The 27526-nt window shown below is 40.7% G+C and overlaps 2 protein-coding genes across 2 annotated transcripts; one reads left to right on the top strand and one right to left on the bottom strand.

Annotated features, from left to right (window-relative positions):
- Nucleotides 1–138: 138 nt before the first annotated feature.
- MCAT (malonyl-CoA-acyl carrier protein transacylase) lies at nucleotides 139–7308 on the bottom strand. Its single transcript, XM_032221378.1, has 4 exons — nucleotides 6731–7308; nucleotides 4608–4695; nucleotides 1922–2139; nucleotides 139–1315 (listed from the first exon to the last, which is right to left on the bottom strand). The coding sequence occupies exons 1-4, from the start codon at nucleotides 7223–7225 to the stop codon at nucleotides 893–895; spliced, it is 1224 nt and encodes a 407-aa protein (XP_032077269.1). The 5' UTR covers nucleotides 7226–7308; the 3' UTR covers nucleotides 139–892.
- On the top strand, nucleotides 5495–25556 carry TSPO (translocator protein). The gene is made up of 4 exons (XM_032221379.1): nucleotides 5495–5667; nucleotides 21013–21205; nucleotides 23545–23683; nucleotides 25235–25556. Exons 2-4 carry the CDS (start codon nucleotides 21021–21023, stop codon nucleotides 25412–25414), a joined length of 504 nt encoding a protein of 167 aa, XP_032077270.1. The 5' UTR covers nucleotides 5495–5667; nucleotides 21013–21020; the 3' UTR covers nucleotides 25415–25556.
- The last annotated feature ends 1970 nt before the right edge of the window (nucleotides 25557–27526 follow it).

Genomic DNA, 27526 nt, shown 5'->3' on the forward strand with positions numbered 1-27526 from the left:
TCAAACATGCTTACTTAAATGTGTGAAGAACAACACACTGATGGTTCTGCCCTTTTGATATAATCAGACGCTTCCACTTATAAGTTGCTTTCTCTTGGCTGCATTTTCCCCAGCCTGACATAAAGTACATCAGTGATGTAATCGGGACTAAATTATTTATTGCCCGACATCGTTAAAGATAATGGCCCTGATAGGCACACGTGAGCATTTAATCTGTTCCAGTACAGCTGATCAAATAGGTTTCCATGTTATTGAAATCATCATAAAAATATAAGCATACTTACAGCAGGGAAAATATCCAACCAATGAGCAATGGTGAGCGCTTCATTCAATCTGCCTTTAGAAAGAGCTTAAGAACATTACTGCTGATGTACCCTGGAAAACTGGTAAGCTAAAGAATACCCCAAAGAAATCATTATGTGCTTCACTGATTATAGAAATGTCTTTTTATTGTGTCAATCTGTGGAATATACTCAGAAATGCCAGAATACTTCATTATCCTCATAAAACATACAGGTCAGGAAGCCACACACTAGACAATCTTGTGGAACTGGTTCTGGGTTGGCAAAGAATCCAACCAGACTAGCTCTACATACCAGGGTTGTCATATAAGCTTACATTTTACTCAGGTGGAAGAAAACGCTCCATAAGGTCAGGCAGACTGCAAATGTAGTTTTTACCCTTCACTTGTGTCACCGGGACAACTAGGTGAAGGGGATTAGGCCTGCTAAATAGGTACGTATCAAATATATGTAAGGCACTCGCAGCCAAATATGTTAATTTGACGAAAGGTTCAGAAATTCCATGGAGAATACTTTCACTCCAGGCGTGACAATAAACCTGTGCAAAGTTAAGCAGGCAGCAAATGACTTTCCATCTCTTGCAAGGATCTCTACGTTTCTTCATTTGTTTCATCTTCAGAAACATCAATATTACTATAATATTTTGAAGCCTTTAAATTGCAACCTCTTAGAATTGCACCTAACTGTTTTCCAGGTCCCACTTCATATGTATAAGGAAACATTTTTCCTTTATTCCTTTCATAAATTGTGTGCATTATTTGCTCCCATTTTACTGGTGAAACCAATTGTTCCACTAAACAACGCTGAATCTGTTCCGGTTGCCTGTATTTTTTGCTATCCACATTTGAATAGACAGGGATGAGTGGTGGTTGGAAGCTGATTGATTCAAGAGCTTCGGCTAAAGGTTGCGTTGCTGATTTCATTAGGCGGGTATGAAAAGCACCACTCACGGGTAGCATTTTTACACGTGCAAATGAGAATTTCCTTGAATTTTTCTGTAGAAATTCCAAAGCCTAAGATTAAAAAATAAAAAAAGAATTATTTCACTCATCTAGAACTGCTTTAGTATACTTCACTTTTTAAAGAATTCTGAATAAACAGCAAACTATTGTAAGTTGAGGACTATCTGAATATATACACGTATATTACAATGGTGAGTTCCAGCCAGTACGGCCTGGTACAGCCATACCAGTAGTACTCTGGAGCAGCAGCGGCCACCATACCGGTACGGTGGTTCATTTGGCTCACCCGCGTTCCATTTCTGTTTTTGAAGCAACTGGCCCAACTGCACATGCGCGCACAGCGTGCGTCTCCTGCGCGACCTCCGACAACCAGCTGGATATCGCAGGGGCAGTGGAGTGCGCATTCGTGCACAGTGCACGTCAGGCACGTGCACAGCACATGTCCGACACATGCACAAACAGACAACAAGCAGCGTACTGGTAGTGATGGTAGGACCAACCCACTACTGGTATACTATATTACTATTATCATTGCAGTATTCATTAATATTTCAATTAGTAATTAATTAATGCAATTAGAGCAGCTCAAGCTGAGGAAGATGACTTGTTCTCCGAGTCATCTTTACACCGTCACCTCCAATTGCTTTTTAATAATACCTGTAAGTGTCCTGCAATGACCCTGCTGTCTGGAAACAAGTAGTTTGAAACTTCACATACAGGGTCTTCTATGCCCACCGTCTTGCAGTATTCACGAGCTTCCGAACAAGCAGTTTTATAATCGGAATCTCTTCGGCCAACAACCGAGAGCATCCCACTTGGTATGACTTCGGAGGCCTCTTGCATGGCTTCAGCCCGTATCTTGACAGCATACAGGGCTGCGGAAAAGAAAAAAATATCTCTAGAGCAGCTTACCCAAGTTTAAGATTGTTGCTACAGAGCAAACATGGCTGTAGCAGTAGAAAACCTAAAACATATTCACACAGTCACAACTACAAGGATCCATCACTGTGGTCATTGGAAGAAAAAAGCAGATGATATAATCTTATGTATTTCTTCTATATTGTATTCATAGTTATGCTATGGTTCCCCAAAAATGTATGTCATATATTGTGAATTTAAATAGTGATGCTTTTTACAGCCTCAGTATAAAACAAGTCTCTCTTATATATTTCTGGCACAAAGAACAGGGTATTTAAAAATGGGTGTTTTTAAAATTGACATCAATATATTGTTAAAAATTGCCTCTTTATATGATAGTGGGGGAGAAAAATCTTGATAACAATGTATTGGTTCTTATAAAGAAAAGTGCTGGAAATTACCAACTTTAAAATCTCCAGGGAATTGTTTTCATGTCACATTTGGCTACCACAGAATTCTCATGCAGAAGATATGGGATTAGAGAGCCTTCTCTGCGGGCACACCAGCCGTCGCCCCAACTCAGCTTCATCGTGCATGTGCCGTGCAGGCGCCTTCCCCTGGCCAACTGGTCTCCAGGTCTCTGCTGCGCATGCATGGGGAGTGGGATACATGCAGGGGACACTTGTGCATAAGCGCGGGAAGATGGGATGCATGCATGGGGGAACTCGGATTCCTTTTGGGGGTTCATGCTGCACCCCATTTTGGGCCTGGAAGGCCTCCTGTACCAACCTGGAAGCCAAAAATGAGCAGGGGGTGGGGTGCATGCGCGGGGGACATGCATGCATGTGTGTGGACATGTGTGTGGGGGACACTCACATTGCTTTTTGGATGCATGTGCATGTGCTTTGGGCACTCGGCACCAAAAAGGTTTGTCACCACTGTCGTATATTTCAGACAAGTGACTGTCCAGTCTCTTCTTTAAAAATCTCCAGGGATGAAGCACTCACAACTTCTGTAGGCAAGCTGCTCCACTGTTCAATATAAGTAAAGGGTCTCCCTTCCCAAAATCATAGTAGGTGGGGAATGTAAAGAATCTTAAAGACCTTCTAATCCAACTCCCTAACACAGGAAATATGTTTTGTTTCAGTTCTTTCAGTACCATATTTCCCTCCCTCACACTTTCACTTTGGTTATCATTTGCTGCAGATGTGCAAAGCAGCTCCAGGATATTTTACAAAAAAAATGCTGGCACAACCAAAGCATTTTTCTTCAAAGCCCAGAGGAAGTCGTTCTGGAAGGATACTCAGCCTATTGCACTGGCAGCCCCAACATAAATGTCACCCAAATACCCCCATGCACATGGAGACCACTTGAGAAAACCAAATCATGGTAAAGGAAGTTGAAATGACATTATTTGAAATAATGTCTGCTTGCTTAAGTTACAATTTTCTACTCATCTATTTAGAATTTGACAAATAAACACAGGAATCCTAAGGAGGCTTTGCAGGCATAATTTGACCGAGCAAAACAGACAGTGAAACAAATGTATCTACACTTCAAAATGCAACTGAATTTTGGAGACAATCAAGCCAAGTGAGAGAAGACATGAAGCAAAAGGAGGTGAATAGCTTTACTATTTAAAAGCTTACATCATGGATTATTGTAGACCAAAATTAAATAGAATATCCCACTGAATTACTTTTTACGAAGAACCCTGCACTAAAAATTTCACTTGATTCTTTAAATTTAAAATTTCACAAGAATTGCTTTTCAAGATTAATGTTTTAAGTATACTAACACAATATATATTCATTTTTTTTGGCAAATCCATAACTGTATTGAAAATGAATGCATATATAACATATTTCAAGTGTACCAAATGGATGCAAAGTTCCAAAGAGGTACTACTACATCTGCTTTTTTCATTGAAACAAACTCTGCAATAAGTTTCATATTTCAACAAAAGTAAATCATGAGCAACTTTTCTTACTTAACTTTAGTAAATAAAAATTTCCCTTTTGACATTCTTGGAAAAAGTAAAATCAGGATTTTGTATTTCATCAATTTGTAAAACGAACAAACAGAAGTATGTGAATCAACAAATATATCAGATATATATTAAACAATAGATTATAGAATGCAACATGTACAATAGAATGTAACCTGGCAAGATATATGGGAGTCCCAGTACTCTCTTGATACTGTTGCATAAGGGTATAATTCATACTATTGTTACCACCTCCCTCATTCTGCCACCTCGTTTTATTTTTGCTAATCAAGAATTTTTTTAGTCACACATTTTTGTATTTTAGGAGAATTATAATGATTTTTTTTATTCCTCATGTGCATTCCTTTAATGCACATATTTATTTCAGTGCCAAAATGTTGTTCAGGCTGGGCCCTAAACTGAACAAAAATTGTGTATCCCAATGTTACAAAAAGAGAAAGTAAAATATTTCTGTATATTGATACTTGCTTTATATACCTTCTGCATAATCTATGGCTCCTGCAAAAACAAGAGCAGCATATTCTCCAATGCTGAATCCAGCAGCCGCAACACAGCTCTCTACAACCTGTAAAAAAAAAATTTAATCACTTTTGAAAATATGTTTAGAAGTGCACTGATGACATCATGTTGTTTATAAGGAAACATCTGCAAGAAAAGTACCAAGCTCAGAGAGCACCTAGGATCTTATGTATTCAGAAAAATAAACTGTACAATTTATATAAAGTTCTAAACTTAAAACAATCAATCTGACTTTTTGCCTAATCTTAAAACACTAAGGAATGAATGCTTTGCTCTTACAAAGAGAATTTTCAGGTATTTCTTTTATGTGTTAACATCTTTAGCATAACACAATTCCAAGAATCAATATTTACATGAAAGTCGCCAGTGCCCAGAAGCATCTTTGCCTCCCCATTAGTCTCAGATAGATGAAAATGATAATGATAAAACATCTTCTGTAACTATCTTTAGTAGAGTTTTCTAATTTCCATTTTCAACTCCGAACTCAAAAGATTCTCAGATTGAATATTGTCTCAATTAAGCACTGTCTGGTAATATATGTGTTTGAGCCTAGTATTTCTCCCCACCCCCACATTACAGATGTATACATATTACAAACCAGCAGATAAATAAATAGACTGAGATAAACCCAAATAATCATCACTCTTCTGCAAGTAGGTGTAAATCGGTTGATCATATACAGATAGCCATCACTTAACAATTATAATTGTGAGTTGCAACTTTCACTGATCAACACAGTTGTAAAGTGTGACTCTCCCAGAGTCACAGCAGTGTCCCACAGCCCGGTTGTTATCGATCTCCAGCCAGCTTCCTCATTTACATTTCCCCACAAACGGGCAATCACAATCACGTGACTGTGGACGTGACTGTGGATACTGCATTGTAATTGCAAGTTGTTTTTCACCCGCTGGGTTACAACCACATGATCCTGGGAGCGTTTTGGCAGGAACTACAAGGAAGTGCCCCTCATTCAGGACTGGGGAAACTGAATGGTCGCTCAGCAAACGGTGCAAGAACTGTAAGTCATTCAGCTTTTATGTTGCAATTTTAAGAAATCAGGGGTTGCCATACAGTTTTGAAAAGTTTTAAAAATCCTGATTTTTTTTTAGCACCTTTTAAAGAATAAATATTCTCCAGCAACATGAGTTAAGTTTAGTTAACTTTTTCAGGCTGACCTTCCGTAATATGTTATGTGTCTGTTTCCAGAGAGAAACTGCTTGCTCAGATCTCTCAACAACTTTACCTGGCTATTTTCCAAATACTACAGCTTCTCTCTGGATGGCGAGATCGACTTTAGCCTTTTTAAATCATTTTGATCGATATTGCCCCCGTCAAACAGCTCGGATCAAAATAATTCTAATCTGCCTCTTCAGAGTTTACCAGTTTACCCTAAAACAGAATTAACCCTGAAGCCAGTGGTTCCCAATGTGGGACCCACACCCTACAGGGTGGAGGAAGGGCAATTTGATTTTTAATGGCGGCAATTTGAACCTTGTTTAAGCCAAGTTAATGGCCTTTTTAGGCTTCCTCTGCATGAGTAGAGTTTGCTTTTTGAATAAAGTAAGAATTATATGTCACAGGGGGAGCGGGGGAGGCATCGGGATTTTAAAGATGCTTTGGTGGGGCAAAAAAAAAAAAAAAAAGGTTGGGAACCATTGCCTTAAGGAATTTCTCACCCTTGCAAGGGAGGCTCCCGATTTTAGGCAAGAACATAATGTGCTAAGAGATCTTAACGTGCCCAAGCTTAATTGTTACCTTCCACAGAAAAAAATAATTTGGGTTCCCTACTTTTAAGTGGTAACCGCTGCAGGGGTGGATTTTGGGAGAACACTCCCTGAATCCCGAAAAACATCACTTTAAAAAAACCTCCATCAAACAGCTTGGATGTCTTCTGCCGCGGGAAACAGCTCAGCGTCCTAGAACTGGAAGGGACCTTGGGAGGTCATCTAGTCCAGCCTCCTGCCCGCAAGCAACGGGCTGTTGGAAAAGCTCCAGGAACGGGGTCCCCCACCCGCCAAAAAAACACCCCTTTTCGCTCCTGGCCTTCGGGGGTCTCCCCCACCCAGAGGCCCCTTCCTCACCCAGGGCTGCTGATGGTGCAGCTTCTCCACGGCAGCCAAAGAGCAGACGAAGACGGCGGGCTGGCTGTGGACGGTGCGGTGCAGCCGGGCGTCGGGCCCGTCCCGGCAGAGGCTCCACAGGTCGTAGCCGAGCACGGCTTCGGCCACGCGGAAAAGCTCCCGCACGTTCGGGTAGCGCAGCAGCCCGCGGCCCATTCCCACGAATTGGCTGCCCTGGCCGGGGAAGAGCAGCACGGAGGTTTCCTCGGGGGCGGCACGCTGCGTCTTCCGCGGCTGCTCGTCCGCCTCGACGGTGGCGTTTTGCAGCAGCTCTTGCACGTCGGCCACCCCTTCGCCTCCGGGAGGCTGAGGGAACGGTTGCCGACCGAGCCAGCGCCGCGGAGCCAGCCGCAGCGCCATGCTAGGCCCGCGCAAGCGCATCCCGGCGGTTGCCACGGCAACTCTTCCTTCCCGGACTAGGCCTCGTTTTAAAAAAAACGTCCCCAAAAAGATCATGAAAAAAGCTTCCCGCTTGGCCGGGAACGGAAGTTCCGCGGCTCACAAAAAAGCGTGACGTCACTCCGGGCGCAAGCGCAATGTCGGCCCCTTCCTGGTTAAGCCTCTCTAGGAAGGTCTTGGGGGCACAGGCAATTCGCCACAGGACAACTCCACGCGGGACAATTCAGCAATTGAATTTAATTATTTGAAATAACTTTCAAAAAATATTTTACTTTCTGTCATTTACATTTTATTTAGTCCCTCCTTTGGCACCCTTTCTTCCAGAATAGAACAGAACAGAATAGAATTAGGAATAAGATTAAGAATGGAATAGAATTAGGAATAGGATTAAGAATGGAATAGAATGAATGGAATAGAGTAGAATTAGGAATAGGATATGGAATGGAATAGAACAGAATTAGGAATAGGATTAAGAATGGAGTGGAATAGAATTAAGAATTTAATGAAATAGAATTAGGAATATGATTAAGAATGGAATAGAATTAATAGGATTAAGAATGGAATAGAATAGAATTAGGAATAGGATTAAGAATGGAGTGGAATAGAATTAAGAATTTAATGAAATAGAATTAGGAATAGGATTAAGAATGGAATAGGATTAATAGGATTAAGAATGGAATAGAATAGAATTAGGAATAGGATTAAGATGGAGTGAATAGAATTAAGATTTAATGAATAGAATTAGGAATAGGATTAAGAATGGAATAGAATAGAATTAGGAATAGGATTAGGAATGGAGTGGAATAGAATTAAGAATTTAATGAAATAGAATTAGGAATAGGATTAAGAATGGAATAGAATAGAATTAGGAATAGGATTAGGAATGGAGTGGAATAGAATTAAGAATTTAATGAAATAGAATTAGGAATAGGATTAAGAATGGAATAGAATAGAATTAGGAATAGGATTAAGAATGGAGTGGAATAGAATTAAGAATTTAATGAAATAGAATTAGGAATAGGATTAAGAATGGAATAGAATAGAATTAGGAATAGGATTAGGAATGGAGTGGAATAGAATTAAGAATTTAATGAAATAGAATTAGGAATAGGATTAAGAATGGAATAGAATTAATAGGATTAAGAATGGAATAGAATAGAATTAGGAATAGGATTAAGAATGGAGTGGAATAGAATTAAGAATTTAATGAAATAAAATTAGGAATAGAATTAAGAATGGAATAGAATTAATAGGATTAAGAATGGAATAGAATAGAATAGAATGGAATTCTTTATTGGCCAAGTATGATTGGCCGCACAAGGAATTTGTCTTTGGTGCAGATGCTCTCAGTGTACATAAGGAGAATAAAATACATTCATCAAGAATAAAAAGATAACACTTAGTGATAGTCAAGGTTACTAATAAACTATCAAATCATACTAGGAAACAATACAAAGAATATAAATTGAAAGATACAAGCGACATGGTTATAGTCGTAAGTGGGGAGAGATATTTCTTCAATATTAGTATAACTCTTAACCAGCAGCAAGTTGTCCCACAATGTGTTGCCTTGTAGCACTGGGGTCTCCAACCTTGGCAACTTTTAACTCCCAGAATTCCTCAGCCAAAGCTGGCTGAGGAATTCTGGGAATTGGAAGTCCACAAGTCATAAAGTTGCCAAGCTTGGAGACCCCTGCTGTAGCGAGTTGGTTGTGGCGAGTTGGCCATGATGGATTGACGGCGACAAGTTGATTGCAGCAAGTTGTCATAGACTTCCCCAGGAAGATGTGGGAGGAATAGGTTGCTCTGAAGCACTGAAGGGCTTGAGCATTTGTTCACAGGGATGGGGCATCGTTGCTTGGCTTTGCCCTTGAAGTTCTTTCTCTCAGATCCTGGCGTGTGGTAAAGCCAACTCAAGACAGGGCAAATTGGATTTGCTGGAGTTTGAGTGATGGGAGAATTCTGGCTTTCAGGAGTAATAATTCTCTGTTCCTTCTTCTGTCATGCCTTGTGCTTCAAACTTCTTCCATTGGCCTTGATAACATAAAAGATGTCATGTGCATGACCAGCTATTGAAGTAAACTGAGGCAGAGGAACAATGTGATGGTAGCAGGATTGGTGGAGGCTTCAGATTACGTTACTGCTACTATTATTATTTTATCATATTTCAACTCAAGGTGGTGGACACACAGATAGTCCTTGACTCACTACCACAAGTGAGCCCAAAAGTTCTGTTGTGAAGTGAGATATTTGTTAAGTGAGTGTTGTCCCCATTTTACAACCTTTCTTGCCACAGTTGTGAAGTGAATCACTGCAGTTGTTAAGTTTGCCACTTAAGGCTGTTAAGTGAATCTGGCTTCCCCATTGACTTTGCTTGTTGTAAAAGGAGATATCACATGACTTTGGGACACGGCAATAGTCATAAACCCGTTGTAAACCCATTGCCAAGCATCTGAATTTTGATCACGTGATCATGGGGATGCTACATAGTTGTAAGACTGAAAAATGGTTATTATAAATCACTTTTTTGCAGTGATATAACTTTGAACAATCACTAAATGGATCGTTGTAAGCCAAGGATATGTTGTGGCCCGCCAGCAGAGCTGGCGGCAGATTCGGACAGTGAGGAGGTTGGGGAGGAACATGGGCCAGTCCTTGAGTCTGGGGAAGGCTCTGATGAGGGCTCTGTGTCGGAGGCAGAGAGGGGGCCAGAGCCGTATGCCAGTTATCAGCTGCCTTCAGAGTCAGACATCAGTGAGGCAGACAATAGCTGGAGCCTGTTCTGAGTTGCACATGCGCAGAGTTGCCAGACGAAGGGAACAGCTAAAGAACAGGGGTCGACTTAGGAGTAAGGCCATAGGCCCCTCCCAAAGGAAATAAAAGAAGAGCAAAAGGGGAGTGGAGTTTGCAGGAGACAATTAGTTTGCTTAATTGGTTTGCGACTCTCCGAGACTCCTTGCCAAATTTGGCAGATATCAGCCTGTCAGCTCCCCAAGCCAGATAAGGTCTATGACTATAAATCCCCCCCCTTGAAAGACTTTACTGGATGTGAATGAGCAGAATTCACAGTAAATTAATAAAATGGGTTTTTTGTCGGGACAAGGAGTTTGCTTCACACTCTCGGGAAGCCTCAGTCAGAACAGAGTACTGGTACTGACCTCCTGCTTCCTCTCCCCCCCCACACACACAAAACCAACCTGTGAGGTACATTGAGCTGATGGAGGGACCGGCTGTAAGCCATTAAGCTGACTTTCACGATGAAGGAGGGAATAAAGAATGCAACCTTTGGAGGTGCAATCAAGGAAAGATTGGCTGCTCTCTTGAAACAAGTAGAAACGTATACTTTGGGCACACAAGCAAGCAATTGATAGATTAGAAAAATGCCAATGATTGGCAAGTTGAAGAAAGTGGAGGTCTGTTGAACCAGATAAATTACTGGAATGTTCTTGAAAGAGCTGCAGACGGGCAAAGAACAAGAAAAGATAGAAACCATTCATCCATTTGGTCACCACGATAGGATGCAAGTTGATGGAATTGAACTAAAGAAAAAAAAATCTTATCAAGTGAAACTTGCTTCCATGTGTTATATGTACGAATTGTATAACCATGTTATACAACCATGTTATACAAACCGTGCAGCTGTTTGTGAGGATATGGTTTAATTTCCTAATCTAGCCTACAGCTCTGGGAATTCCTGGCAATCTGATCAAAATTCAGATCATCCTTGAAAACGTGTCTCTATATTTTTCCTGATAGCAATGCAGAAGATCTAAAGTCATTCACATGGCCTTCTGAGTTGTTTTATTTTTTAAAAAAAAAAACCATACAAGTTTCTATAGTTACAAAGCAATTTGATTTGCAAGTGTTAAGAGATAAGTAAATAAAAAAATTAGAGGTTCCTATAATGTATTGCCTAGACAATGGGGAGGGTGTTTTAACTTCTTTAATGTGCCAGTTGATCTTCATCTATGACTTATACATTACAGCAAATATTTAGTGACTTAACCTTACACAGTAATATTTAGAATCTATTGGACTTCATTAAATTTGATTTAAAAAAAGAACGTCATAATGGCAGCACCGCCCCAGTGCAAGGGTGTAGCTTCTAGCAACCGGCCCCCAGTATATATGTGTGGCAATCCAAGCCGCACCCCAATTTTCCCGAACTGCCGGTAGGAGAGGCATTCATCTCCTTCAGCCGTGACTTGGAGGAGGGTGGCAGCGATGAAAGGTAAGCTATTTTCCTCCTGGTGGTCTCCAATCTCTGACTCTTGCTGCGAAAGGTGTGCCTGCCTACATGTTTTTTAAACCCCTCAATCAAAAAAGACTTCAAAAGTTTGGCCAACTAAAAGAAGTGGGGAGAGGTCCGCTTTCAGTCTGCCACAGATCTTCCCAAGCATCCTGGAGTTGTTCCTTCAATTGCTTCCAATGGGCTGTGTAGCTACATTTGCTGTGTATTTTAGGAAGTGCTTACAGTCTTCTGCAAAAACTCCTTGTAAAGTCCTCTAGCAGAGTCTCCTGGCCCAGAAAAGATACACTTATCTGTATGATGTACCCAGAAGGCAATTAGCTGAGAAATACTCTAGATTAGAAGTTTTAGCTTGTAACACAAAAGGCAATGGGGGTGAAGAAAAGGGATCCTTCCACCAGTGGCTTTTTTGGGGAGACAAACCTCACTTCTTTTAGGGAGGCTTCCAGGTACTGAAACACATCAAAGGTAGTTTTGCCTAGCCACCTGTCAAGCTCTCGACAGCCAAATAGCAATAGATTATTATATATGTCATAACCATGTGTCTCATAGAGGCTTCTATAACCAGATTGATTAGAACAGGGGTAGTCAACCTTTTTATACCTACCACCCACTTTTGTATTTCTGGTAGAATTAAAATTTTCTAACTGCCCACCAGTTCCACAGTAATGGTGATTTATAAAGTAGGGAAGTAACTTTACTTTATAAAATTTATAAAGCAGAGTTACAGCAAATCCCTACCGCCCACCATGAAAGCTGGAACGCCCACTGGTGGGCGGTAGGGACCAGGTTGACTACCACTGGATTAGAAGGTAAGGAATTATAATATGTGGCAGAAATTGCCGGCTGAATACTTCCACTTTTCACTAGAGCCTCATGTAAGCCTCTTAAAGAGGGTGTATTTCATTCTCTTGGTTCGAAAAAAGAGAGAAGTGTGCTGAGATTCTGAATTTGCAGTGTTTTCCAAAGGCCCGTACTTTTTCCTGGGCACTGAAAAGACCATAACCTCAGCCTCAGTTGTTCTCAAATACACTAAGCAAGATGAAACCTGCCTAGTGCTGGGATGGGAGATCACCTCTCCGAGGACTAAATTGAGAAGTTGAAAAAAAAAACGTCAGAAAGAAGGCACTGGCAAATCTTTTCTTCACGGTTGCCAAGAAAACTACAGGAGCTTGTCCATGAAGTCACCAAGAGGTTGACTCAAGATAGTCTTTTAAAAACTGAATACTGTATGTTGTTCATTCGTATCTAGATGGGAGACCACCAGGAAAAAATATAATGGCATATAATTTCCATCAGTACGTGAACAATACTATATAAAAGCAACGTAGGAGATTTTATACATATTCTAACTGATCTCCAAATGGAGATTGGCTGACTGGCAAACGTTATAAACATTTTTATTATTGTAATGATTAATCCTTGGCTATCTGAACAGAAGCAAAGAGCTGGATTGTTCTGTTCTTTTTTTTTTTAAGTGTTTTATGCTGAATTCTAAATCTCTCGCTTTCTCTGGATGGGTTAACATAAAACGTTTGAATATGGTTGATTTAAAATACTCTTAAGGCTTAATTGTTCGAAAACTGAAGTTTTGGGGAAATCTTTAAAAATTTCTCTAGGCCCTGTTCAATTAGGAGGTCAGTGGCCTAAGTCAGGGGTCAGCAAACTTAAACACTCAAAGAGCCATTTGGACCCGTTTCCCACAGTAAAGAAAACACCGGGAGCCACAAAGGTCCTAACTGGAAACCCCCTGTTCAATTCTGGAGCTGACCAGAAGTTCAGTTCCCCCACCATAGAGTTGTCTCCTAGCGCGGTATACTTTTTCCTCTATCTGTCATAACCGAAAGCCCTATTAATTGTGGAGACAACTGGAAAACCCTCCCTTTTCCATAGAGTCTTCTCCTGGCGCACTGCGCTTCTCCCCCCCCCCCCAGGAAATGCCTCTCAAAATTGTGGTGCCGACCGGTGATGGAGTCGCAGCAGAGGGAGGAAAGAGCCACATGTGGCTCCAGAGCCGCAGTTTGCTGACCCCTGGCCTAGGTTATCCAGAGAAAACAGTGGCTTTCTTTTTTTTTTTTTAAAGTTTTTTATTGTTTTTATTAAACAAAAACACAGAAAAACATCATCTTTAATTACATCTTGTAGAAAGCATGTCAATTGGTTACAGATATATTTCGTGCGTTTTTTCCACAATCATTACATATATTTCATTCAGGCTGAGTTGTACATTTTAGAATTTATGTATTTTACTATCACTGTACCACAATTTTCATTTGATTACAGTTACTTAACCGTGTTCCCCCCCCCCCCCTAAGATTATTTATATTTGAAGACACAACCACCTACTGGCATACTTTCACAATCTCAATGAATCTGTCATAACTTTACATCTTTATAACATATTCTAAAAGAAAGTCAGTTAAAAGGATATCTAACATTCCCTCTCCTTTCCCCCACCCCAAACTCACAAATTAACGCTTCTGTCCATTTTACTTTTGCTAGTACAACACACCTGTATGCATCATTAAATATTATTCATTAACATTTCTTTGTTATTATTGTAGCTAACTAAAAAGTATTTACTATTTATCTCACTCTCCTCTCCACAGGCCCAAAAGAGACTGTACCTTTATAACCATCTCTAAACAGAAATTTATTAATACGTTTTATAGGTCTTTTCCCTAGGTCCCAGATTAGTTAATTACATGTTAACGAAATAAACATTTAAAATCTAAGACAATCTAAGAGATGTTAACATTTCTACTTAATAATCACCAAAAGTATGCATTAACATTTCCTTCTTATTATAGTTAAAAGGAAAAAAAAACCAATTGTTTGCTATTCATAACACGTCTCCTCTCTTCTGACCCAAATTATTTATACCTTCATAACAAGATCTAAACAAAAATTGTAAGATTTATAAGTCTTTTCACCAGCTCCCAATTTACAATTTATGGTTATTTCTCCTAATTAAGGTTATCATTTCATTATTAATATCATAGTAAATTATATGTTAACGAATAAACATTCAATGATAATCTAAATCAGTCTAAAAATACTAAAATCCCTAATTAATCATCAAAAATTAGCTAACTTTTTATCATCAACTAGCATTATCAACCAGTGTCTTTCCAGTAGCAAAATGGTCCTTTCTCTCTCGCCAGCTGTTGTGTCAATTCTCTTTTCAGCACCTTTCCAGAGTTTAGAACTTCTCTCCGCACTTTGTAGCTTGGAAGATCTCTCATGTAGTTTCGTTGCCCTTGAATTGTTATTAACATAAGCTTAACTTTGGTGATCAAACTTATTTCTGGATGGATTTGTCTTCTTAACTCCATCCTTTTTGCTGTTTTTTTTCTCCTGCATCTTGGAATTTGGGATAAAGCTCCAAATTGTCAAAGTCACTTTTCCAGCTTCCCTTCTTTCCGCTTTCACTCACATTTACTCCATTAATGAGTTCATCTAACATCTTGTTTTTGTTTTCTGTATTTTCATTCTCTTCTTTAATTTCTGGGGCTCCAACCCCATCTTTTTTTGCTATGATACCCCATAGACTGTCTGATTTCTTGTCAAATCTCTCAAATCTTTCTAAAATGTTTTGAAGTCCAGCCAGAATGTTTTGGATTATTAAGTTTTCTTCATCTGAATATTGATCCATTTTTCAAAATAAGAAGAAATGTAAAGAAAAAGAAAAAGAGGAATCTGATAATTCCTGCCACTCTAGCCTGTCAATTTTTTTTGAAGAATATATCTATATTTATTTTAAATCTTAAGCACAAGTTCTTCTGAGGTTTTCAAAGTAGAAGGGTTCTTGTCTTTTTCTTTCCTTTTCCTTCTCTTGCCAAAATATTTTCTAAGAGCACCTGCAAAACACTGTGCCCTTGAGTCTTTATTAGGTTTTAGAAACAAGTTCCAAACCCTTCCATTACAAAGTCAGTGGAGTCAAATAGGAATGAACAAAGGATACATTGTTTCAAAAAAACCTTCAGACTCGGGCTTCCAAATGGCAGATTCAACTATTTTTTATACTTTTTCCTTAAGTATCTTTAATATAATTTTATAACAAATAGGAGAAATTTGTTAAAATAAAAAAAGTTTTAGTTTAAGCCAAAAAAGAAATTAAGGTAGTAAAAAAAAATAGAGGAAAAAAGATCAGTCCATTCACTTCAAGTGGAGAAACAGGAAACGTTGCAATCACTTCAATCCACAAAATGTCGTTACAAGTAAGACTCGGACTGTCGAGTCCGCACAATATATCGTTGCGATGTTGGCTCCTTCCCTCCAGAAAACAGTGGCTTTCATGAGGCTGCCTCTGCCAGGCATAGGGAGTAGAAATTTGCTTGTTGAATTTCTGGTAGTGGCTAAAGACCAGACTTCTTAAAGTAACTGAAATGTGGTGTTGGAATTCCCACGCTACCAGGAAACTTTTTAAAATTAGATAATTACCATGGCTGGATCAATTTGTATTGGGATTTGTAGAAAAATCTAGGACTACATTTCATACAGTCTTAAATGAGTTGTGAAGCACATAGTGCAGACATTTTGACAAACAGTTAATCTACGTCAAGTTGTCTCATCCCGATTCTTACCTCTGCACCAGTGTTTGTAAAGCATAAAATCACCAGCGATATAAAGAGGAACGCCAATGCTTTCAGCAAGTTACTCACAGAAAGAGGGTGACATTATAATGAGAAATGAGAGTAGTAGTCATTTTCCTTGTTTAGTGGGTTGCTGCTGAGAGCCACAAATTAATAGACAGGAATTTCTCTGTTACATTTTGGGAAATAAAAGGCAGGACCAGATCCTTTAAACTAAAAAGAGGGGAAATTATTTGTCGTAGTTCAATGGAGAATAAGATCAACCATCGTTTGCACTGTGTTCAGTTCTGTAGAACAGAGAGTGCCTTGTTATGTACTTTAACATATATAGAAGGGCTGAACTAATCAATTCAAGTAGGATTAATGGATTAATCAATTCCATTGATTAAAAGTCAGGAAATGTCTCCTTGCTTACAGATTGGATCTCTTTAACAAGTTTTTACCATTTGCTTCTTGTCTTGCCCTCTGGTGCTTCGGAGTTGAACCCCTTTCCTCTATGATAGCTTTCAAGCACTTGAAGATATTTCATCCCTAATCCTTCTCTTGGTTAGACTAGACATACTCACTTAATTAGTTAAGGGTTAGTTTCCCTAATGGTTCATTATACAGTTTAACCTTATCATCTTTATTCCTCTTGCTGTTTGCACTTTTTCTAAAGCCTCAGCATCTTCTTGTATCATGGTGTTCTAATTAAACTAGTTGCATTATAGAGTGGTTCTTGTGATCTAGAGGCTATCTCTCTCTTTTGACGCAGTCTAGCACTGCACCGAGTTTTTTGGCAGCTGCAGCACACTGCTAGCTCATACTTAAGTGATGGTTGACTCCCAGATCCGTCTCACAGTCACTACTGTTGAGCCATGTGCTCCCTATTCTATACCTGTGTGGCGGGGTTCACCGACAAATGCGCGCTTGACAAAAGCGTGCCGACGAAACCGCGGCAAGAAAACCGTGAGTTCTAAATCGCACCGACGAATGAGCGCAGAAGCGTGCCGACAACAGCGCGCCGACAACAGCGCGCCTTCAACGAACAAGTAATAACTGCGAGTTCTAAACCTAACCCTGAATCTAACCCTAAACCTAACCCTAAACCTAACCCTAAACCTAACCCTCAACCTAACCCTCAACCTAACTTAACTTAAATTGCGCTTCCCTTACCTTAATTTAAATCGCGCTTCCCTTACCTTAACTTAAATCGCACTTCTGTCGGCGCCCTGTTGTGGGTGTGTTGATGACGTCGCGGTTTTCTCACCGCGGTTTCGCTGGCGCACTTTTGTTATGCGCGCATTTGTCAGGTCAGGGTGTGGCGGTTATTTTTTCCTGCCTAAGTGTAGAACCTTAATTTTCTCTTTCTCTTCTCCCACCTCCAATAGCCTTGGGAGGAAATGTTGAAGATACTCATACACTGTACTGCCGTCCTTCAATCCTCCTCCCTCTCTTTGCTTAGAAAAAGTGGCAGGCTCCACAGGGCTGGGGTGGCATTCGGGGTGCAAGTGACAAGGAAGATGGTAGCTGGGAGATAAGGGATGTGGTGGCTCGGTAACTAAGATGCTGAGCTTGTCAATCAGAAAGTTCAGCAGTTTGAATCCCTACATCTGCTCCCAATCATGATATCTTTAGCCATGTTCTCTAAAATTTGCAATTTACCAATCACATTTCATTTCTCAATACTTAAAGCTTCACTTCCTAATTTCTGGCAGGCACACAGTGGTCCTCCCATTTCTTTTTGGGTTCTGAAACAAAAGTCTATTTCACGATCTGTAGAATCCTTTTTTTCTAGGCTTGCTGAACCTTGGTGATCATCCTTTTGTAGGTTGATTCCTGGAAAGAAGTGTGGTACCTGAAGGTTGAATTTCTGCTGCCATCTCGAAGTTCCACTTGAGTTGGAAATTATATATACATTCACTATATGTCATTTAGGTACAGTTTAATACTGTCCCAAAGAACAATTACACATACAAAAATGCTTTGTAAACCTATATAATCATTCTGCAGAATTTACATTATGAAGCAAGTCAGAACAATTCAATATGAGGATGAAACTATCATTTACAGTATTTATTATAGCCCTCCAATCAGACCTCTGATTTGGAAATTAGTTTCTGTTCTTGTTAGACAGATTACATGAATCTTACAAAGATTTAGATAAACTCTCCCTATTTTATATTATAATCAAGATTCATATTACAGTAAAGAAAGCTAATTCTCTTTATAGGCTAATTAATTTTTAAGAAACGTGGATAACGTAATAGTTCCCCCTAGAAGTAAGGGATGTTGTTGTTAGTTGCGAAGTCATGTCCAACCCATGGACAACGTTCCTCCAGGCCTTCCTGTCCTCTACCATCCTCTGGAGTCCATTTAAGCTCACGCCTACTGCTTCAGTGACTCCATCCAGCCACCTCATTCTCTGCCATCCCATTCTTCTTTTGCCCTCAGTCTTTCCCAGCATTAGGCTCTTCTCCTGTGAGTCCTTCTCATTAGGTGGCCAAAGTACTTGAGTTTCATCTTCAGGATCTGGCCTTCCAAAGAGCAGTCAGGATTGATCTCCTCTAGGACTGACCGGTTTGATCGCCTTGCAGTCCAAGGGACTCGCAAGAGTCTTCTCCAGCACCAGAGTTCAAAGGCCTCCATTCTTTGTCGGTCAGCCTTTCTTATGGTCCAACCTTCACAGTCATACATTGCAACTGGGAAAACCATAGCCTTGACTATACACACTTTTGTTGGCAGGGTGATGTCTCTGCTTTCTAATATGCTGTCTAGATTTGCCATAGCTTTCCTCCCCAGGAGCAAGCCTCTTTTAATTTCTTGGGCTGTAAGTAATATATAAGGATATCAGTAAGGAATATACCACTTTAATAAAGCAAAACATGGCTCTTCATTCCAGCATTTAATGAAACGTCCTCAAGGGCAACTGGGACCTTAATAAAAGTAATATGTTAGGCACACCCTGGTTGTCAGAACCTCCTTCTAACAACTAGAACACACATTGCCCAGGTGCAACTGCAACAATTCCAGATACCTCTAGGTAATCCTGAACATTTATTCCTGTCAATGACTGGGTTCATCTAGCATATTAAATCATCTTCTTTTTCAGGAAGCTATTCTCTTGAGCTCAGGTGAAGAACTAGGACATAAACCTTGGCCTTCTCCTGGGATGTTTTTTCAATGTCCTGGTCTAACCTAGAACCTGGTGATTTCCCTACTTGTTTGAAACCAGCCAAGTTACTCTACACCAGAGTTCCCCAACCTTTCAAGGTTGGCAGCCTGGAGCAGGGATGGGGGGATAGTTTTGTGGGAGAGGCAGGTGCACATGCATACGAGAGAACCCATTGCTCACACGAGTGAGGCCCCAAGTGCCCACCACACTCATGTGAGTGGAACCATGAGTTCCCGTTATGCTCACACGAGTGGGGTTATGTGCGCACTCACATGGCTCAGTTGTGAACAGGCCACGGCCCGGTAGTTGGCCACAGCTCACAGGTTGGGGACGGGACCTTTGCTCTACACAACTCGTGAAGTAAAATGAAGCCGTGCCTGGTTTGGTTGGGCCTACTCAGTGCAAAGATGCAATTTGTATAATTTTACAAATTTGAGCTATTGGTCCAGAGGTGGTATTCAGCAGATTCTGACCAGTTCTGGAGAACTGGTACCAGGATTTTTGAGTAGTTCGGAGAACTGGTAAATACATCTGACTGGCCCTGCCCCCATCTATTCTCTGCCTCCCAAGTCCCGGCTGGTTGGGAGGAAATGGGGGTTTTGCAGTATCCTTCCCCTGGAATGAGGAGGAAATGGAGATTTTACAGTATACTTCCTGTTAGATTGGGTGAATGGATGAGACAGGACTCAGGCTTCAGAGACAAACAACAGCTCTTTATTAGACAACTACTGTATTTTTCGGAGTATAAGAAAGAGGCTGAAAATCTGAGTGCATCTTATACACTGAATGCAGCATTTTTTGCCTCCTTCACCAAAATGGCCATGCATAGCCTTATGGAGGCTTTCAGAGAGCTCCTGGGGCCTGGGGAGGGCAGAAATGAGTGAAAAACGAGCCATTTTTTGCTCAATTTTGCCCTCCCAGCCCCCAGGAGCACTCTATAAGCCTCCATAAGGCTATCCATGCCTTTTTGACAAAAAAATGGGCCCGTTTTTGCAAAAACAGGCCATTTTTTGCTCGTTCTCCCCCCTCCCCCCTGAGCACTCTACAAGCCTCCTAAGGGCTATTCATGCCCTTTTTTTGAGGAAAAAAAGGTCAATTTTCACGAAAAACAGGCTGTTTTTTGGGAGGTTTGCAAAGTGCAAAACCTTTTTTAAAAAAAGTTTGCCACTTCAAAACCCTGCTGCGTCTTATACTCTAAAAAATACTGTATTTACAAATCCAGCACTGTCCCGTCTGACAGCTAGCCCTTTTATAGGGAGGCGTCAGACGGCTTGGCCGATTGGCTTTGATTATTTTCCCGCTGGAATGAAGGACCTTGGTGGAGCCTATTTCTTGGCTGTCAGTATGTAACGCTTCCCCTGGAGTGGGGAGGGGATGGAGATTTTACAGTATCCTTCCCCTGCCATGCCCACCAAGCCATGCTCGCCAAGTCATGCCACGCCCACCAAACCACCCCCACGGAAGCGGTAAAAAATTTGGATCCCACCCCTGTATTGGTGTAATAAACGAGAATACAATAATTTCTTTTAAAAGCCATTTTAAAGATGTAGAGAAATTAAGTGCAATTAGATTATTAGAAAGCTTTATTTCTTATATATAAATTTATACACACACAAATATGAGAAGATAAAAAAGAGGAAAACGGAGCCTGCAGATTTTACTCCGCTAGTTGTTGTAGAGCAGTACAAAAATTGTGTATTGGTGTGTCTCTAGACAGATCCTGCTGGCCCAGGGTTCAGGCAATGATTCTAAGTCTTCCTTTAATGTGCTGTTTTCCTGGCTTTTCTTGGAATTGTACATTTTGCAAAATCTATTTTCATTCAGTTTCTATGTGGTTTTATTTCAGGAGGCATAATGGAAGTGCTTTCAACCTGGATCCCAGGTATTGGCTTTACGATCTTGCCTAATATAGCGGGTTTTTTCACAGCCCCAATAGTCAAGAGGGCAATGACGTGGTATAGATCCTTGAAACTGCCACCCTGGCGTCCACCAAACTGGGTGTTTGGACCTGTGTGGGGAATTTTATATACATCAATGGGGTAAGCATTCTCTTTATTTGGTTAATTACCGAGCAATTTGTCTGTTCTGGCGAATCTCTAAAAATTATGTCCATGCGGTTAGCTGGTGTCAGCCCAGGGAGTAAAAACAGCCAGCTTTTAACTGACGTCAGTTGAAGCTGCTGCCCTCCATTTAATTACTCAATTAAACAAATTTGTAGGTCAGCCTAGTTACTCTAGGAGACTCACTAAGCGCTAAATTAACACTCAAGGAGAAAACAAGTAATTACAAGCGACAATACTAAATTCTCACATTGGGGAATTGTGGCATCCTGAATAGTTTGGAGTCAGATCATTGTCGGTAACTTTTCCTCCCATGTTTTCTTGCCCAGATGCTCAGGAGACCCAAATGATAGGTTGTTTGGGTTACTTCATCCAAGAAGGACTCACTTTGAACTTCTTTTCAGTCCCAGCTTCTGCCAACCTAGCAGTTCGGAAGCATGTAAAAATGCAAGTGGAAAAATAGGGACCACCTTTGGTGGGAAGGTAACAGCATTCTGTGCGCCCTCAGTGTTTAGTCATGCCGGCCACATGACCCCGGAGACGTCTTCGGACAGCTCTGGCTCTTCGGCTTTGAAATGGAGATGAGCACCACCCCATAGAGTTGGGAATGACTAGCAGATATATGTGAGGGGAGCCTTTACCTTCACCTAAGTTATTTGCATTATTATTGCTTCCTGTTGCCTCTTTATTTCGATTTTAATTTTCAAATTTTAAGGATTGTTACTATGTGTTGTTTCATTTTTTTTCACTTTAGTTTTGGGGTAAGCCCTGTCACAGGTCCTTCCTTTAACTCACATGCAAATTATTTCCCTACTGTGTAAAAAAAAGTCAAGTCCCCTTTGAGATAAACTCAACTCTTGCTAATTTAATGGATATATCTAAGTTGCTTGCTTGGATGTTTTGTGGCAGTATACTCTAAAGTCCTGGGATTTCCTAATATAGTAATCTCCCATTCAAGTATTAACCAACAACCCCTGAATGCTAGGAGTTTCAAGAAGGGTTTTTGTTTTTTTTTTGGTCAATCCTACTTAAAAATTTTAGGGTTTGAAATTAAAAGGAAGGAAATGTTTCTTCATTTCTTAAAGTGGCTGCTTCTGTCTTAGAATGCATCTTTCAGCACCATCTGAAGGGGAAAAAAAAACCTGAAATGGTGTCATCTAAAAGATAATTAATTTCATTCTTTTTTAGATAGGCGATCTCCCTTTACTGTATGTCTAGATTAATTCCATGTCAACATCTAATAAAGGATTAAATGTATGCATCAAGGCCACATTTTAAGGGACATCCCAGCTCAAAATGCTCTATTTTTCAGTTTCTATATTTAGCTGAAATCATAATGCGCTTCTCACCCTACCCAATCCTGGCTCAGCTGACAGCATCTAGCTGATTTAGGCTGATCCCAAAAATCTTAAGAAGGGTTAGTCTTATTTAATATTGGATGGAAAACTACTAAGCTAGACTGGGAGGTTGTGGGAAATGAGTTTCCTATGGCTGCCTGGACAGGTTTCTACAAAGACCAGTTGAGTTTGATTTCAGGGTGCCTTTGATCTTAGCTAATCTTGAAAAAATAATCATGGTGGAGCTTAATTAATGGTTCACTGGAAAATCAAAGAAATTCCAGGGCTCAGACTCCATAGAGAGCCCCAGGAAAATGCCATGTCCTTGATTAACTTGGTTATTATTACGCAAATTGCAACACTACCGCATATGCAGAAACAGAATTGAGTTTGGAGATTGTGATTGTGGAGAAGAAATATGATACCAGCATTTTTCTAATGAGTTGTAGAAAAAAGAATGAAAATATCTCTTTGACGTATATTCCAAATGATTTCAGTATTGTAAATACATAGATTTAAACTGCAAGTTTGTTATCTATCTATATCTATGCATAAATGGCTCTGTTTGTGTGTGTGTGTGTGTATGTTCCAGCATAACTCTGGAACACCTTGAGCAATTTCAACCAAACTTGGTACATAGATGACTTACTCTCTGGAAACAAATACTGTAGGGGTAAGACACCCCAACACCCCTTGGTGTGTGTGTTCTGTTAAGATACAGCCTGTTGTGCCTTAAAATGGCTTCTACTGTACAGCACAGTGGAGTTGTCATGGTAATGGCTTCAGAGTAGTCTACAAGGGGGTTCCCTCTGGTAAGGGGGAAAATCAAACATTATAAATTACATTTGGTCCGGATATTTGTGAATTTCTAATACAGGATTGGGATAAACAAATACCTGAGCAACGCCGAGTTAACAGCTAGTTGGTCTTAAAAATCCGTATATGTGGTTTATTTTCTGACTGTATCTTCCATCCTTATAGATATGCATCTTACCTGGTATGGAGGGACTTGGGAGGTTTCAATAAAAAGTCCTTTGCTCCACTGGGACTGTATGTGGGGCAATTAGCCTTAAACTGGTCATGGACTCCCATCTTCTTTGGACAACGCAAAATAGGACTGGTAACTATATGCACCCTGTACATGTCATTTCGCTCATTGGAGCCTTGAGTTGTGTATGTGGGGAGGGGTTCAGGACAATACAACGTAAAACAATTTATGTGCCACAATACTATTTATTGCAGAGCTTGGGAAAACCGAGTATCCTTTTATAAACAAACAAACAAACCTACCTACCTTCTGGCCCGTCAACTCAATTTTTTCAAATACTGCTAATAATGAAAAATATGTTCTGTTTAGTAAGGAATGGTTATGGAAAACCCAACTTTTAAAATATCATATTTTTCAGAGTATAAAACGTACTTCTCCACCCCACGCCCCAAAAGTGAGTGAAAATTTCGGTGCATCTTATAGACAGAATAAGGGCCTGTTTTGGGGTTCCCAAATCTTTCGCATGTCATGTTTTTGCCCTCTCCAGCCCTCAGAAGCTCTCTGCAATGCTCCCCATGTCCCATTTTTGCTAAAAAAACGGAGAGAAGCAACCTGGAATTAAAGAGAAATTTCCTGACAGGGGGAACAATTAACCAGCGGAATACCTTGCCTTCAAAAGTCAATGGAGACTGGACCACCACTTGTCTATAATGATATTGGGTCTCCTGCTTGAGCAGGGTTTTTTACTAAAAGACTTCCAAGGTCCCTTCCAATTCTATTATTCCATGTTGCATGTTCTAAAGGGCATGGCAATTTTAATGTAGCAATAGCAGTTAGACTTATATACCGCTTCATAGGGCTTTCAGCCCTCTCTAAGCGGTTTACAGAGTCAGCATATCGCCCCCAACAATCTGGGTCCTCATTTTACCCACCTCGGAAGGATGGAAGGCTGAGTCAACCCTGAGCCAGTGAGATTTGAACAGCCGAACTGCAGCTAACAGTCAGTTCAAGTAGCCAGAATGCTGCATTCTAACCACTGCGCCACCTCGGCTCTCTTATTATTTCCCAAAGCACCTTTTCCATATACACACAGCAGGGAAATGCACACACCCGAAGTTTACTAAGGCTTGTGAGATTGTACACGTCATTTCTGGGGAAGTGGGAGTGAAGGGCCACCTGTTTGTAAAACAGGTGAGAAATCATTTTGGCACAAGCAGCGGTCTGCATTTGCTGACTCTATGCCCCTTGAGACTTTCCATCTAATGCGAAAGGCAGCCTCTATTCAATTCTTTGGTTCTTTCCAGGTGGCTTTCAATTTTACACCCTCTTGCCTCACTGATACATCTTTTGTGGGTCTCCAGGAGCTCAAAGCAGCACAGCCAGCACTGCCTCTTCCCACAACCATTCTGGGATTGAGTTGAGAGAAAATGAGTGAGGGACCAAAGTCCCCAAGCAGCCTCTCTGGGACCAGCCCAACTTCCTCGAAATCACCTCCCACTGGCCTTTACTTAAATTGGCTGCTGTCTCAGCTCCCTTTCTCCCAGCTCTGTCCATCCATTGGGGGACCCTGCAGTGATCAGTGCAATGCCACCTGCCAGGAGAGGATGGCGACAAAACAAATGTAGCACTGTTCTTTCTTACTTTTAATTCAAGAATAAATATATCTTCATTTTTCTATTTCAGGCGCTGGTCGTTCTGTTTCTTACTACAGGAGCAGCAACGGCTACAACGGTGTCTTGGTATCATGTGAACAAAGCTGCAGCATGTTTGATGTATCCATATTTAGCTTGGTTATCGTTTGCCTTTCTGCTCAATTTCCGCATCTGGAGGGATAATCCTGATAATCCTGATAAGAAAAACTAGGGTGCAGTTCTTTAACTATAGATTTTCCAGTTAAAGTTCCACCATCATTAACTGCAGTTATATAATCACACTATTCAATTGTTTGTCTTCGTAGATCATGTTAATAGAGGTTTGGGAAATGAAATAAAAAAGGGGAAACTGAGTCCGTGTCTGTAATCAAGTTGGCATTAAGCCCGCAGAGGCTTTTATACGAGCAGAAGCAAAGTGCTGCCAGAGACTGTCCAGGCCGAAAATGGAGTAGGGGGGGTGACAGTGGTGGGATTCAAAAATTTTTACTACTGGTTCTGTGGGCGTGGCAGGGGAAGGATACTGTAAAATCTCCATTCCCACCCCACTCCAGGGGAAGGTTACTGCAAAATCTCCATTCCCTCCCAATCATCTGGGACTCGGGAGGCAGAGAATAGATGCGGGCATGGCCAGCCAGAGGTGGTATTTACCAGTTCTCTGAACTACTCAAAATTTCCGCTACCGGTTCTCCAGAACTGCTCAGAACCTGCTCAATATCACTTGGGGGGGGAGGGATTTTGGCCAGCAAAGTGCTGCAGGAGGCATCTGTCCCGTCTCCCATCTCCCCCCTATCCCGGCCGGTCCACAGAGGACTACAGTGCTAATCCGGCCCATGAAGAAATCAAGTTTAACACCATTGCTCTAAGCAAACGTCCCCACGAGATCACTGACTATTTCTACAAGGAATTCTCCTTATGGGACAACTGTGTGCAAAACATGAGTTTTCTAAGGAGATGTAAACAATTCATCTGGTTTATCAAGACCACAAAATACAGAAGGTTCCATTTTAAGCATATGGGCTTCATGCAGTCTGATCCAAATGATGGATCCAGTCCAGGTTGTTTCGAACACCTAGGAAAGTTCAACAACAACACTCTCTTTGGTAAAGGTGCCCAATATATGCCAGCTGTCACAAACTGTTTTGAAGCCAAGATGTTGGCATGGCTCCTATAGGAACTCAGTTAAACCCAGACAACAATTATGATAAAATAATCAGAATCTAAACCAGTGGTAGTCAACCTGGTCCCTACCACCCACTAATGGGTGTTCCAGCTTTCATGGTGGGCGGTAGGGGTTTCCTGTAACTCTGCTTTATAAATTTTATAAAGTAAAGTTACTTTCCTACTTTATAAATCACCATTACTGTGGAACTGGTGGACGGTTAGAAAATTTTACTACTAACAGAGATGCAAAAGTGGGCGGTAGGTATAAAAAGGTTGACAACCCCTGATCTAAAACCATCTTCTTAGGAAAGATACTTCGAGTGGTGAAATGTGTGACCTGGACAGAAGAAAGAATTCTATGTTCAGGTTCTTTTAGCCCAAAAAATAAATAAAAAAAGATCCTAAAATAATCCAGAGTTTAAAGAATCTGTACTTTACCAATTGCAAAGCAGACCAAGCATGTTCACAGGTCTTTTTTTAACTCTCCAGAATGGTGGGTAAAGAACATGAAAAGAACCGGCTCTTACTGGCATTACCATATTTTTTGGACTATAAGACGCACCAAGGTTTTGAAGACGCAAATTTTTTTAAAAATGTTTTTGCACTCTGCAAACCTCCCAAAAATGGCCACGTTTTTTGCGAAAACGGGACAGTTTTCTTTTTCAAAAAAAAAAAAAAAGGGCATGAATAGCCCTTAGGAGGCTTATAAAGTGCTCCTGGAGGATGGGGGGAGGGGGGTGGAACAGCTCGGTTTTTGCTCATTTCTGCCCTCCCCAGCCCCCAGGAGCTCTCTGAAAGCCTCCTAAAAGCTATGCCTAGCCATTTTGGTGAAGGGGGTCTGGGTTTCGGGAGGCAAAAATTGCTCTATTCAGTGTATAAGACACACCCAGATTTTCAGCCTCTTTTTTGAGGGGGAAAAAGTGCATCTTATATGCTGAAAAATACGGTAATTAAAAGCTGATTGGTAGACGTATATATTTAATATTCCAAAATATATATATAAAAAGATTGGCAACTGAGCCTTTGTTTGAATCTTTCATCCTAATTAATGGAAACATCTCAAAGAAACGTCTGTGTTACAAAGAACCACCTTTGGCTTTTCCCACTGCATCTTTATCTTGAAATTCAAATGTTGGACGTGAGTGACCTCAAAGTCAAATTA

The sequence above is a fragment of the Thamnophis elegans genome, chromosome 7 (genome assembly GCF_009769535.1).
Source record: "Thamnophis elegans isolate rThaEle1 chromosome 7, rThaEle1.pri, whole genome shotgun sequence".
Taxonomy (NCBI): domain Eukaryota; kingdom Metazoa; phylum Chordata; class Lepidosauria; order Squamata; family Colubridae; genus Thamnophis; species Thamnophis elegans.

Excerpts from the sequence above, each read along its gene's own strand:
- TSPO (XM_032221379.1), top strand. The coding sequence starts at position 21,021 with ATGGAAGTGCTTTCAACCTGGATCCCAGGTATTGGCTTTACGATCTTG. Across the intron at positions 21,206-23,544 it reads ATTTTATATACATCAATGGG|ATATGCATCTTACCTGGTAT; the intron begins GTAAGCATTCTC and ends CCATCCTTATAG. Across the intron at positions 23,684-25,234 it reads GACAACGCAAAATAGGACTG|GCGCTGGTCGTTCTGTTTCT; the intron begins GTAACTATATGC and ends TTTCTATTTCAG.
- MCAT (XM_032221378.1), bottom strand. The coding sequence starts at position 7,225 with ATGATCTTTTTGGGGACGTTTTTTTTAAAACGAGGCCTAGTCCGGGAA. Across the intron at positions 2,140-4,607 it reads AGCCATAGATTATGCAGAAG|CCCTGTATGCTGTCAAGATA; the intron begins GTATATAAAGCA and ends TCTTTTCCGCAG. Across the intron at positions 1,316-1,921 it reads TCATTGCAGGACACTTACAG|GCTTTGGAATTTCTACAGAA; the intron begins GTATTATTAAAA and ends TTTTAATCTTAG.